We start from the raw sequence: 15,243 nt of genomic DNA on the forward strand, positions 1-15,243 counted from the left end.
AACTTTCAATTGAAATCCAATTTTCTGCCAAAAAAGCGCTTTGAGGCGAATTCTCTTGCTCGAGCCATGTCATTCATGTCAAAATCAAGTTTTTTATCCACACATTTTTTTTTTATTTGTATATTAAATTTATTATCGTTTTTAAAGCTCTCTCTGTGTATGGGGCGGCATTAACAACAGCATATTCACAAGTAGTAGACACTCAAAAATAAATACACGTTAAGGAAAAATGATATTTGATTTTATGATTTGCTTCAATAATGTATCAATTTGCATATAAGAGACATGCGTAATTTATGTTCTTGTCGGAGAATTGCTGGAAGAAAATTTATTGGCATGTATTTTATGACTTTTGCTCTTTGTGCTCACATAAAATTTGTCCTGATTCTATGCTTCCTTGCACACTGCTGCTATTGCTGTAAGTTGATGGCAAAAGGAAGTAAAAGCAAAGCAAGAGCAAAGAAAGAAAAAAAAATGAAGTACGTTCTTGTGATTTTGAAGACAAGTACCCATAAATTTGTGAGTAAGGAGAGTAGTAAATAATTTGCAGAAGGGCTTTCCCGATCAAGCGTACTTGTGAATATACTCGGATATAAATTCACTTTATCGATAAATAATATTATTTTCCGTTTTGATGGATAGATTACGGCACACTGACACACTGACAAGTAGCATAAATCATCTTCCGTTTGATCTCATCTCACTCATTTATCTCGCACAACTAGAGGCGAATTACGTCATAAAAATCAAATAAACAAGTTTTTTTTTGTTTACCTTTCTGAGGAAGCGTTCGTTGCAATCCTTTGCCGTACTGCGCCAATGTCGATGCCGGAAACGGGAATTGCCCAATTTGAGGGCTCCTCGTAGTTCGGCAGCTTCGTCGACGATTCGTTTGATCGTGAGAAAGCGTATGCGGTTACATCGATGAAGGGGTTTAACTAAAGCACCAAGTTCTGGCTCCGATTCTGGACCGGATTTGTGGTCGTCATCTTCATCGACCCAAGCGCTCAGGACGCCCTCTACAAAGTTGTAGAGCATTTGGATATTTGGCTGGCATGGTTGCCCCGCGTTCGCTGGTTGATTTTGTTGCGCGGAATCTTGCAAAGGTTTTATTAATTTACGGTTTTGACAGACTTCGCGTAGCAAGTTTTCGCCAAAATGCACAGTTTTGTTACGAGGTCTTCGCGAATTGAGCGACGCGGCGGAGATGCTTTTGATGAGTTTGCCATTGGGCGTGCCGCCATTGTGTTTGTGATGCGACTTGGCAATGGTTGATTTTAGACGTGGCAGCGAGGATTTGCCATCCTCTGTGGTTTTGAGACTCGTGGGATGCGAACTCGAACGATGTGTCGACGAAACGCACCTTGGCAGTGAGTTACTTTTGACTTTGTTGCAACGCGTGGTGTGCGCGGGCATTTGTTGCGTATTGCATTCGTAGCACGTGGATGCACAGACTTTGTCTTTGGTTCTCGGCAGAGAGGCACAACGAGGCGTATCATACATGTTCATGTAGCAGTTGGGATCCGTGCATACGGGCAAGTAAGGGCACGACGGGTCTGTGCACGGTTCCCAGGGCTGCGGCGTTCGTGAGCGCGAATGCGACGAACGTTTCTTGTGGTTGTTTTTGTTTTGGATCTCCATTTCGCTCACGGTCGCCGAACGTTGTGTCGTGTGGCGTTTCGAGCGATCTTTGCGACTGCGATGATGTTCTTTCGCATCGCCGGTTGATGTTGTCGTGGCTGTGTGAGAATGTGGCGTTTGTTTATGGGCAGAGTCCTTCTTCGCAGAAGAAGAAGACGAAGGTTTTGGCTGATACTCGTAATGAAATGTCGTTTTTCCTCCCGCTTGTACGGGAGCGCGTTCCGATGTGGGGGTCACAACCTCACTCGCAGAGTGTTTTAGTTTCCTATCGTGATGCGTTCGATGATGATGTCCCGAAGACGCAGATGATGCAACTGTCGTCGTCGTCGTCGTATGATCAATCCTATCACTATTCCTATGGATATCGACACAACTACTTGGTAGCTCTATTATATTTGGCTTATCTCTAGTTTGTATCCGCTGCTGATACTGAATATTACGAAAGTTTGTTATTGGCTCAAAAAATATTTCTTCACCAGGGCCAAAGGAGAATCTCTTGTCCAGCTTAGGCACACTCTTACTTTTTGCGGCAATTGGCGCCGGTCGAATCATATCCAAGTCCTCTTCGCGCCTTCGTCTCATATCCTTGGCATCCGCCAGTTGCTGCTTCGTCAACCACTGAATCAGATCAATTTTCATCGCCGTATAATCCGGGGGACCCGAACTTTGACGCTCTATCGGTTTCTTTAGAATTTCTTTAAGCTCATCTTTGAATTGAAGACGCATTTTCTGACTTGGATCTCCGCTGCTGCGTTCATTTCCGCCACTCGGGGGCTTTGATTGCCCCGGCTTTGGCGGCAATGCTGGCGGAGGTGCCTGACTCGATTGCTGCGATTGAAGTTGCTTCTCTCGTTTTTTCGTTAAACTCAGAGCATAGATCACCTCACTGATGTCACATGTGAGCAAGGACAAATCACTCGGGCCCGATGGGAATTTTTTTCGCATACTTTTTCGCGTCCATTCGTCATCTTTTGAGCGACCTCCTTCCGCGGAGCGTGACGATTGTCGCTGATCATGGGAACGATCGAAAACTTCGCTACGGAGGAGATTTTCGATCGTTGCATGTTCAGCTTCAAAGCTCTTGCGAGCGGAGGAAGATGCGCCGTGTTTGGATGACAATGCGGATTTGCTGCGGGATAGGGTGTGAGATTTGTCGTGCGAGGACTGTTGTGCAGGCTGCTGCTGCTGCTGTTTGAGAGAAGAGACAACATCGCCATTGCTCAAGTGATATGAGTTTTGTTTGGACAATTTGAGTGCCGATGCCTGTCCCGGTTGCTGCTTTGATTGTTGCTGTTTGTTGCTTCGTTGCTGGATGATGCGGTCAACAACGGCTTTTAAAAATTCATAATCTTTTGTTAACTGTTTTAACTGTGCCTGGTCTATCCACTTAAGATCGCCATTTAGCTCCTGTAAAAATTTAATTAATTCCTCATTGGTAAGTTCTCTACTTTGTTTTGCCAATGAGTCTGCTTGTGAAGAGGATTTTGCATGTTGTTGTTGCTGCTGCGTTTGCTGTAAATCTAAGGAAGTTCCACTCGTCGATGCATGTTGTAACTTTTGTTGATGAGGGATGTTATTGGAAGTAGTTGTCGCGGTTGTCGTCGTCGTCGTTGTTGTTGGTACGGAAGAAGAAGCTGCTGCTTGCGCTACATTACTGGCAGACGCCGACGTGCCAAGTGACGCCAATCGATTGCCAGTCTTTTGCGCCAAAAGTGCTCGCTGCAACTTCTCCATGTCGACGTTACAACTGCATACTGCGCCGGGACGCGGTGTTTGTTGTGACCCGCCACCGCCATCTTTTTTCGAGGCCGTTGTTACGCGGCTCCTGCCCGGGGCCACTGGCGTAATTTGCACTATCACACAACAACAATGCAACGATAGGGTCTTGTTATTATTGTTGAGCGGTGTGTTTTGTGTGTCTGTGTCTGATTGTGACGCTGCCAGAATGTCCGGATTTTACTGCGACGCCGTTGTCGTTGTCGTCGTGCTGCTTCTGTGTCTCGACGTGACTCGACGCGCCTCTCACTTGTTGTTACTGCTACTACTTCAGCTTCGGAACAACAACGATTACTTAAGCTTTGTTCACTTTTTGTTATCCTATTATGCGTTACTTTACACTTATACATTCCCTCCTGTTATTTTTGCATGAAACATTAATTTTTTTTGTATCTTGAAACGCTGCAGCAGTCAAAATTTTTCTTAATAATTTTTTTCTACTAATTTTTTAACTCTAATAGTGTTCTACATTAAATTCGTTACACAACCTTCTCAATACAAATAATGGCATTTTATGATTTTTTTTTTGTTTTGTTCTACAAGAAGACAAATTTTTTGATGTTGCTCCGCCAATATCTACGTGAGATAGCTCCACTCAATCACTTTTGATTGATTAGACGAAAAATTATTTCTTCTCTCGTTTTTTTTTTCGTTTGCAGTCTTGAGTTGAATAAGTGTCTGTGCTTTTCTCCCCTTTTTAAACAATAACACGTATGCTTTCAATTTAGACGTTTCACTTTTTTTTCTTATGTTATTTTCTCTGTTGTTGTTGTTGTTTCGCTGGCTGCTCGTTCATTCGCGTAAGTGAGGGAGAAAAATGAGAAACAATTTTCTTCAAATCCTTCACAAGATTCTTTTGATTATTATTTATCAAAATGTAATCATCCGTTCATTCACTAAAATGTTATTTTTTTTCCACCAATTTTTTTCTTTTATTATTTTTTTACACGTGTAAAAAAGTGTGTTTCTTTATATTTATATATTTTTTTTTGTTATATTTACACAGGATTTGATGTCATGTCACGTCACGCAAGTCACACACAATAAACGAAGAGGTAAGGACTAAAATCCTGTTTATTATTATTAAAATCTATCTTTTTTTTTAATCACAAATTATTTGACTTTTTTTTCACAAATTTACATGATTTTTATTTTATTTTTTTTTTTTGTTTATTTAATTATTTATTTATTAATAATTTATTATTATTTTTTACATTTTTTTTTTGCTACAGAAAATTTCGAATCTCTTCAATTCTTCTTACATAACAACATTTTTTCGCATGTCACTGCTACTGATAGTGACTGGAGATTCACAAGTCTTCAAAGAAATATTTTATGTATGTATAACTTTTTTTTCTCTTATTTTTTTTTTATTTTATCTATCGTCGTATCCTGAGCAACTGATGTTGCTTGATGATGATGATGATAATGTCTTCGAAACCATGTATAACTACAAGTACTTATATAACAAACATAAAAAAATTGTGTATCAAGGGTTCGTCTATTATTTTTTATTATTATTATTAACACAACACACGTCTGTATATTTTATATAGATATATTTTTTTTTTGTTATTGATGTCGAATCTGTGAAATATGATGTATAGTTGTTACACAAACACTCGGAAAAATAATAAAAATTTTTTTGTTATTTTTTTATTTCAACAAAAAAAAATATTTTGTAGCATTTTTAATAAATATTTGTTGTTGTTTTAGTTTTTGCTATTTTTTTCTAAAATATTTTAGTTTTCCATATTTTTTCTGTTCCAACTTTTTACATCATCATATTTTGTATTTTATTTTATTTTATTCCATACACGATTTTATACACGACACAATAATTTGCATTTGCCATATTGATCGATTGCATCTTTTTCATGTCCTTTTGTTTTTTTTTCTCGCATCTCTTGGTTTTATCTCACCCAATAATAATACATCTTCTGTACTGCTACAGACTTTCCGTATATCTTTGATTTGTTTGCGTTTTATGTGATATATTTTTTTATATTTTTTTTTTCTATATTTTGACTAGAAGTTAGTTAGTAATAATCCGAATTCCACACACGTTCACACACTGTAAGCGTTTGCGACTGGAGATAGTTTGTCCATTTTTTTCTAGTCATTTTTTCATCCTTTTCGCCGTTGTGAGTGTGTGTTTGGTGCGCGAGATGAAAATATATAAATCTTGTTGTGTTTATATTGTGTAGCAAAAATATTCGCGTATCCTTAGACTTCTAAAGTTTCTTAAGTTCTGTTTTTATTTATTTTTTTGTTGTTTGTTTGTTAATGATAATGGACCGCAGTCCCAAAATATCTAATAATAATGGACGCAATTTTGCAAATAACTACTCTTTCCTTTCCTCGTTAGCTTTTTTTGGCCTTCGCGCGCGACGACGATCTCATTTAGACTGAATTCGGTCCGCTCTGTCACAGTCCTTGAACGCCCATATTTTTTCATTAGCAGCGTTCGCTCTCTCTTTCTCTCTCTCTCTCGTCACGGCAAATTCTCTCGTTGCTGCTTTGTGTGTTTAACGACGAATGGAGCTCTTGACTAACAAAGGCTCGAAGGTAGCAAAGTTGCTGTCAGATGTAAAATTTCGATGGTAGCAAAATGTAGAGTTTTTAACGAAAAGAGCGCGCATCGCATGGCGGAAGGAAATGCGTGCGCCAGAACTGTCCTTGCTTACTTTTTGTGTCGCGTAGAGTACAAATAATAATAACAAAATCTCATCGAGATGAATCTCGTACGGGCACGAGATGACATACGATGCATGTGGCTACCAAACAAAAGCTGGTGATGATTTTGCGCAATGAAAAAACTAGGATAGAGACTCTACTCTAGTGAAGTAAGATCAGTTTCATCTCTGAATCTACTCGAATTTACGAATGTTTCGTGTAGGTACGAACGTTATACGAAACAGTGAAAAAGGATGACGTACTTTGTCCTGCTTTTGGTGTTTGTGCGAATAAATGTGTGTGTGTGTGTTGGAATAAAAGAGACCTGAGCTACGACAGTCAATTGCATGTTTTTTAGGGATTTGCTATCATCGCAGCAGGACCTCGTCCTCGCTCGTTCGTTGTATGCGCTACCAATGTATGTTATAAAATAATTTGTTGTACAGCGAAACATACAACATTTATGTTCGTCATGTACAACAACAACAATTGTACATAAATTGAACATCACATTACATTGGGAATATTCATAGAAAAACGGCGAAATACACATAGCGCAGCGAAATAAAAAAAAAATAAAGAGTGGAGTTGCTATAAATAGCACACGGCAGAAAAATTGTATATTTTTGCTCTAGCAACCTCCACCTAGCAACATATACATCGCAAGATATAATGATGTGAGGCAGCAAAAAAATAAAATAAAAGCGAAACCACGAAATGAGAGAAACAAGTGGAAACGTCTGGTCACAGGACACACATGATGCATGCCAGAGATGCTTGGGAAATTTTCGTTCGAAATAATTGTTCGACACAGAGTAACAATTAACATTTAATTACAGGAAAATATTCTGCACACGACAAGTACATAATGAGAAGTTAATTGTTGGTTAACATCATGAAAAGGACGACGATACCTCTTCGTAAATTTTATTTCTCACCCCCGCCTCCGTCACCCCATTGCTCGCTATGATATACAAACAACTCTCCAAACACGAATTAAAATTGAAAAAACTCACAACGAAAATTCGTCATAATTATTTATCACAATATGAATCACTTGCGCCGAGAAAAATAAAGGGAAGTGATTACGGCAAAAGTTTGAATGTACCACAATAGGATATTATGATTGTTATTTGTGAGCGAGTGCAGCAGCAGCAACAAAAAAAATCGTATATACAGAAATATTTATAAAACCACGAAAATAATGATGACACTCATTTCGTGCCTTGGCTTGCTTACGAGCTGTCTCGGTGTAACAGATTTTTTTTTAATATTAAGCGAACGGGTGTTAATAATCATAATAAAAGTCACAAAGAAGGGAAAAAATGATAAATCTACGTGTTTAGTGAATGCGGCGAAGATGTATACGAAATTTTTGTAACATGTCAGATATTGTCATCAAATACGCGGGATAACAAAAAAAAAATTGAAAAATTATTAAAGAATTTGTTTTGAAATTTTTGGTAAAAGATGTGAGCGCATTCTGTAAGGTAAGTTTTTTTTAAATGTAATGGTGAGTATTTTTTTTTCTTTATTTAATATGTAAAATAGTTTTTTTTTTCTTTTTCAGATTTAAAATGATTAAGAATGCATTTCTAAGATTTTTTCTTCTATCTAAGAAGCTAAGAATGATATCCAAGATGGTAGAAGTAGATTATGAAAGTTCCATGTCTTAATTAAAAATTTTTCATCGTTAAATATTGAACACAAAAGATAAGCCGAAACAGCCGAAAACGATATTTGGTTCGATTTTAGTTAGCTGAACTATATTACGACTGACCTACCTTAGGTCAGACTAGACATACAATTTTTGGAAAGATATTCCTTGGATTACTTATAGCTCTTCATTATCATAGATATTGAAAACAAAGGACGAATAGGATGCACAGGATCCGCTAATTGAGCTTGAGTTTATTGTGGACATGTGTAATGCTTGCGTTCCATTGTGGTTGGGTCAAGAGAATCCAGAACATGCAGGAAGACGTTCATTGCCCAAGAAAACAATGGACCGTTCCTCTGAATCATCTTCATCAGTTCGCTAATGTAAGATTTTAGATTTAAGAGAATTTAGATTTTAAGTGAAAGCCTAAAACCGCAAATGAATAAATATAACCATGCAACTAATTCATAGGAGCAACTCTTGGGAAGTGCTTGTAATCACATTTGGAGTGTAGGTAGAGGTTTGACAAATTTATATATATGGACATCAAAACGACATTCCATTGATTATGAGACGTTGCCTTCTATTTTATTTTGAAAGAAATATCGTGATTATAGAGCCAATGAAAAAACTTATATCCCAAAAAAAAAATTTAGTATAGTAAAGCTATTCAGTTTTTATTAAAAAAATCTATAATTGCAAAAATTTGCTCAAAGTAGCTTATTTCTTTTCATTTTCTTTTAAATTAATTTCAAATATTTTAAATTTAAAAGTAATTTATTTAAAACCCATTTATCAAAATTATTAGAAAGTTTTATTAATTGATCTAACGGACAGACACTTCAATGCCACCAAAAACGAAATTTTTTCTCGAAAATGCCTAAATTAACAGAAAATGTACATAAGTTACAATTTACAACACATTGTGTTCCATTCTAAATATAAATATTTTTTCATTATTAATTTTTTAAAAGCATAAATATTGCCCGTAATTTAAACTTATTGAAATTTTTTTCTCGCAGACTTGTAATTTAATTTTTTCCCCCTCATGAACAAAAATGGGCACAAAAAACAGCACAGAATGGTCTTTGACAATAAAATAATTGTAATTACAAAATAATTAAACAACGTCCTTAGCAAGGATTTTCACTTACAAAGCACGAAGAAGTATTCGAGATAAAAAGAAAAAAAAATAGAAAGACATACTTACGATTACTGCTTCGCAAAAAAAATGCATTGAATGTATTTTAAACTTACCTGAAAGAAAAAGAACAAAGAAATTATTAGTATTATTAGAAAATTTTTCTGTGCAAGAGAGAAGGAACGTGCATGACCGAGAATGAACTCAAAGAGGCAATTATTCTGTCTGATTCTCTCTGGAATCCAGACCGATTGTCGAAATTTATCGCTCAACTTTCGAAACAGCAAGAAATCTTTATACAAAACGATCCTCATTATAATATTTTGTAGTTTTATTACACAGAAAATCTTCAATCATCCACACGAGAAATTTTTTGGGTTGAACGTCCCTTTTTGCACTTGAGGCGATTACGATGCCAAACCCCCCGAAAAAAAAAGAGAAAATATTCGTCAAAAAGTATCGCGCTAAATAAATTTCCATATCCTACACTCATCATTATTATTATTATCATTTACACGACGAAACCGAAAAAAAATATCGCGCCATTGCGAAGATGAAGGAGGATGATGATGGCATTAAAATATGTCTAAAAGGTGTATAAAAGTGGAATACAAAGATGATGAGGAGAACGGAAAAATATATGCAAATCAGGATACTTTTTAAAGGGATGCCGACTACTGCAGCCTCTTTAATGTATGAAAATGATATTAAGTGGGGTTTGCTTCATTAAAAAACTTTCAAAAGTTGTGTTTGAGTAACCTCAAAACTCATTCGAAATGGAACGGAACGGAAAAACCACGTTTTTTTACGTTAAAATAACCAACCAAAACAAAGGTGAATTTGCAATTTAAATGTTTTTTTTTGCTGTGCTAAAGTGAGTGAGAGTTGCAATATTCAAATATATTTTATAAACAAATACAAAACTGATTGTTCACTAACAATAAAGCACCCAGAGAAAGCGAGAGACAGTCACACAAAGACAAAACACACACAGAAGAAGAAGAAAAATCACAAAACTTTAGTCACAAATCTATTTTGGATTTTAAAAAGTTTTGTTGGCGTTTGTTCAAGAAATTCAATTTGGTGAGTTTTTCTCTGTGTGTGTGTGCTTTTTAAAAAAGTATGGAGGTAAAATAAACGTAGAAAGGAATCGAAAGGAAAGCACAATAATAAAATTGTCTAGAAAACTATCTGTTTATTTTATTTATCATTATGCTTACGGTCGGCATTTAAATACGACGAGAGAGAGAGGAAAAAAAAGGAGGACGACGATACAAAAAACACAAAGAATTGATTCAAAGAGAAAGAAGTATTGGCAAAAGTATTTGAGTTTTCTACAACAATATTCAAATTGGGATTTTAATTTTATTCGTTTCGTTTTTTTTTTTTGGAGCAAAACGAAAGAGGAAGAGGAGACAAAAACAGTGCTAAAAGAATCATTAGTAACAATTAAAACTTAAAAGGTACATAAATTTATTGAATGTTTTGCTACGTGTTTTTTCGTTTATTTGTTTTTATGTTATTTACTTTTGTGAACAAACTTGCACTTGCAAAGGGCACTTTAATTATTAGTTTTTATTAAAAAAAAAAAAAATATATAGGAACAAAAAGTTGCAGCTGTATATTGCTTTTTGATCAGTCATGATTTTTTTTCGTTTCTATGAAGAACTATTAAAATTTTTCAATATTTGTTCGATATTCAAGTGACATATTTTTGTGACATTTTAAATAAAAGTCATGCACCTAGATTTGGTCTTAAATATTTTAAAATTGATATTTTTCATAATTTTACACAAATTTTGTCATTTTTAAAAATTTTATTATTTTTAATTTCTAAATTTTTCAAAATATTTAAACTTTAGAAAAGCTTTTGGAACAATTTAGGCAAAAATTAAATTTTTAAATATTTTAAATTAAATATTTTATTATTAAATTTTTAATTATAAAATTAATAAAATAAAATGATAAAATTCATTTGAAAATTATAAAATTAATTATTAATTTTTAATTATAGATATTTTTTTAAATTTTAATTTTAACATTTAAAATTATTAAAGTTAAAATTATTTTTTAATTTTTATTAACTAATTTATTATTTTGTTTTTAATTTATTTTTTATTTAATTTTTATGATTTTAACTAAGGCTGCAAAAATTTATGATCAAAACTTAAAAGACTTCAGATTAAAATTAAGTGAATATTCAAAAAGTTTTAATTTTTTCCCACATCATCCGATATCAGCATTTCATCGAAAAATAAATGGCATGAGATTTTTTGATTTTTTGTAGCTTAAAATTGAAAAAAAATTTTCTAAAAATAGGATTTAGTGCAAAAAATCTAAGAATTTGTTTTTAACTCCAAATCAATGACCAAAAAAATTCATAACTAAATGATTTTCTACCGAAGTTTAAGAAAAAGTTACTTAAGTCAAATTAAAAAACTTAACTTTTTATGAGCTATTTTGAGCAACTCTGGGATTGAAATTGAACTTAAAAGACTTATGAAACTTAATATAAAAAAATTTTAAAATATGTATTTCGACCTAAGATTTTTTTTTTTAAGAAAAAGTCAATTATTTTTTGATTAAATTTTAGAAAACAAATTAATTTTTTTTTCTAAAATTTAATCGAAAAATGATCGACTTTTTCTTAAAAACTAAATTTTAGGTAGAAATATTTTAGATTTTTTTTAAGATTGAGTTTCTAAGTCTCTTTAGTTTGACTTTAAGCCCCGAGTTTGTAAAGTTCAGCTCAAAATATCTCATAAAAAATGTAAACAAGTCACATTTAATATTCCTCAACTTCACCTCATCAGTTTCTCCCCCTATTTTTTTTCCTTACAATTCCAACAAAAAGCTACAAAATAATGACACTGCTGCGGCAGAAATAAACAATACGAGAAAGAATGTTTACAAAAATGGAATGGCAAAACGCATTTTGTAAGAAAATATAACCTTTTTCTTCCACATTCTCCATCATCATCATCATCATCGTCGTCGTCGTTCTTTTTTCATCATCATCCTTAACAACACACTACACATTAGTCCTCGATGTCACCGTTGTGCCGAACCGAAGAATGTAAAGGGAACCAAAATACATTTCTCTACGTGCGTAAACAATTATTTCTGAACTAAAAGAACACTGGTTGTTAATTAGGTCAAAAGCTATTTTGAAGAATTGTTTTCTTCTTCGTCTTCGTTTTTTTCCCTCTACCTTCCTCTCGTCGTTTTGTATCTTTTACAACTATTTTTTTTAGTTGGTAGGTTTCTAGTTTAGAATTACACATGCGGGCTTCCATTGTTATGATGTCATATTTTTATCAAAAAAACGAACACAAACAAACAATTTTCGGTGAGCAATTTTTTTTCTTGTTTTTTTTCTTCTTGTTTACTTTCGTCTCGATTATTTTTCTGGGATGGTGATGTCATTCTCGTTCACTCATTAAGCAATATTGCAAGAAATTCCTTCCAGGTGAAAGTTTTTCGTGCTAAGACAAAGGTCCATTGTGAATGAAAAATGCGTGAAAACACTTCCGTGCAAAAGCAAGATGAAGAAAAAAAAACTAAACAAGAGAGAGAGCGAGCGAAGAACATTAAATAACAACAAACAGAAGCAAATGTTTTTCTACGGTTTCTCTATTATTTATAGCAGAAAGTTTTTGTTGTTGCAGCATCTATTTACGGCAACTGATGCTTTATGGCTGTTAAGAAGTCTTATAATAGTTTACCATGTTAGCATGTGTTTTAAAATATTATATTTTGTAAAATATTTTGCTGTCTGTGAAGTTTTTTTTTGTGTGCTTTGCTTTATTTTTTTTCCTTTTTCTTCCGCATCTTATCTCACTTTCTGCTGAAAACTGCTTTGAGTCCGTAATTGACCGTCCTTTCATTCATTCACTTTAATGTTTATTACGGTTGTTACTACAAAGAAGTACAAAAATTGACTCTCTTTCGCCGTATTTCTCGGCAAAAAAAAAATACGTAACGCGGGACAGACAATAAAATTTACGATGCATGTGTTGTAAAAAGCGTTTTTTTATCTCTCAATTTTCTCGTCTTTCGTTTTTTTTTCATGTCTGCTTTTTTTACATCCTGTTTTTTTTTTCGTGTATTTCTTGTGATGCAAGAAGAAGAAAAAGTTTCCTTATGGAGAATGTAATAATAATAATTATTGTTATAAAGAAAATGATAGTACCTAGTAAAGCGAACGAGAGGAGGCAGCAAAAAGAAAACAGAGACATTCATTTAATTTTCATTCAAATTTGTAGCGATTTATTTCTGATGACATAAGGTTGATATTGAACAAAGGAAGGACATCACCCGGAGAAATGCGAGATGCGGAGAGAAATAATAGATTAATTCAATGAAAATGGCCTCTAATAAAGGTTTTTTTTTGTGTGGAGATTTTTTTTTCGCTTGTTGTTGTTGTTGTGAGAGATGGAAGCCCCATTGGCATAAGGAGAAGAATGAAAAATGATGACAAATTTTTGTTGGAGGGTAGAAGTGCTGATAAGAGCGTATTTTTTTGAGGAAATTTTTTGAAGGAAAAAGGTAAGTTTTGTAAAGTTTAAAGATAACTTGAGAGTCAAATAAAAAATAAATGATTGGCTTGGTGCTTCTAAAATCTTATTTTAACATTTTCGGTCTCCTTTTGGGGAAAAACAAGGTCAATTGTTAACTCATTCGTAATATATCTCAAAAAGTGATTTGGAAAGAAGTAAATTGTTCGAGCTGGAAAACTTTAAAAAAAAAATATTTAAATTCTGATCAAAAATTTAGTTAAAAGTCGTAATTATTTTTTAGGTTTTGAAAAGTTAAAATTTTGGCAAAAGTAAAGATAATTTCTTTATAAAATTGATAAAATTGTAGAAATTTTAATAAAAAAAAAAAAAATTTTTACAAAAATTAATTTTTTAAGATACTTTTTTTTGCTTTTGTAGCAATTTCAAAATAATTAATTTTTAAAAACTGATAAAATTGCAGAAAATTGAATAAAAAAATTAAAAAGAATTTTGGATAAGATGGGTGACGACAAAATGGGTGATGATTCCAAAAAACAAAATGGAACCTGATTAAACGTAGAAATAATTTTAGAATTTAATGTTGAAGTCACAGATTTTCTTGTCTTTTTATGTACCTATTATTGAGAAATATAAAAAAATACGTCTTAATTTGTCTGTAGTTTCTCTCAAAGTGAAGAACTCTCGCTCAAATTGTGACTTTTTAACATTATTAAAATTCTTTAAATGCTACTAGGGAAAATTTAAATTTTTAAGCGGGTATTTCTTGTTCAAATTTTTCAATATTTTTAAAAATATATATTATGTCATTAATACGACAAATTCATATTGAAACTAAAAATAAAAATTTTAATTTCAATTTTAGCTCCAGAAGAAATTTTTAATAAACTGTTTTCCATAAATTAAAAAAATTCGCAAAAAAATTTTAAAACAAATTTTACTTAAATTTTTTTTTTCACTGAATTTCTGAAAAACGAGAAAAAAATTAAAAATATTGCTTGAATTTCTTTAAAAAAAAAATTCATGTTAAGATTTTTCGGGTCTTAAAATTTTTTTTCTAACTATACAAAAATTATCTATGATTTCAAATTAGTCACTTCTTAGGTAAATATAAGGGATTTGATCACTTTTAATTATAGAATAGATGGACAAAATTATACAAATTTACACAAATGGATAATTACAGATTTCCTAAACTATAATTGTGGTTCAGTACAAATTATGACTTTTATAACAAATAAATGTTCAATATCAATTTTCGAACATCAACATTTAATTTTTTTAAAAATAACTTACAAGAATTTCTTCAAAAGCAATATATTGGCTTTGAGGCTTAAAAAAATTATTTTATTATTTTCTTGCAAAAATTCATAAAATAAATAAATAAATGAAAATTTTCTTAAAGCTGTATTTTAAATCTGATTTTAAACAAAACTTGCTCAGAAAATTTTCAAACCACAATGGAGCTTTTAACCACATTTCCAACCAAAAAACATCATGCAAAACACACAAAGAGAAAAAACTTGATGATTGAAGCTAAATTGTGCCAAATTGCGGTTATTTAGCAAGAAAAACGTCTGTCCATCCATTTTTCTTCCATTTCTCTATACGAAAGCCTACGACAAAAAATTCTCCTCTAGTAATAATTTTTTTATTACACAAACAGAGAGAAAACTGTCCAAAATTACCCTCAAAAAAAAAAAGAACAGAAAAGATAATCAACAAACACAGTTCTTTTTGTCTATTTGTTTCCTTTCACTATTCGCCGCGGAGAAAGAGAGTGAATTGAGTGAGTGATGCCCTTGTCCTCATTCACTTCACTTCAAATATTC

General features: G+C 32.9%; 1 protein-coding gene across 5 annotated transcripts in view; it reads right to left on the minus strand.

The window, feature by feature from the left end:
- LOC134832165 (protein still life, isoforms C/SIF type 2-like) overlaps positions 1–15,243 on the minus strand; it is a 107,295-nt gene that overhangs the window by 72,055 nt on the left and 19,997 nt on the right. Inside the window, exon 1 of one of the 5 annotated variants that reach the window (XM_063846094.1) lies at positions 775–1,124. The exons of the other annotated variants lie outside the window; for them this stretch is intronic. Coding sequence (XP_063702164.1) covers positions 775–1,038 — 264 coding nt within the window. The 5' untranslated portion in view covers positions 1,039–1,124. Of the gene's footprint in view, positions 1–774; positions 1,125–15,243 lie in introns of those variants that run through there. 5 annotated transcript variants of the gene reach the window in all.

This window comes from Culicoides brevitarsis, chromosome 2 (assembly GCF_036172545.1).
Source record: "Culicoides brevitarsis isolate CSIRO-B50_1 chromosome 2, AGI_CSIRO_Cbre_v1, whole genome shotgun sequence".
NCBI lineage: Eukaryota > Metazoa > Arthropoda > Insecta > Diptera > Ceratopogonidae > Culicoides > Culicoides brevitarsis.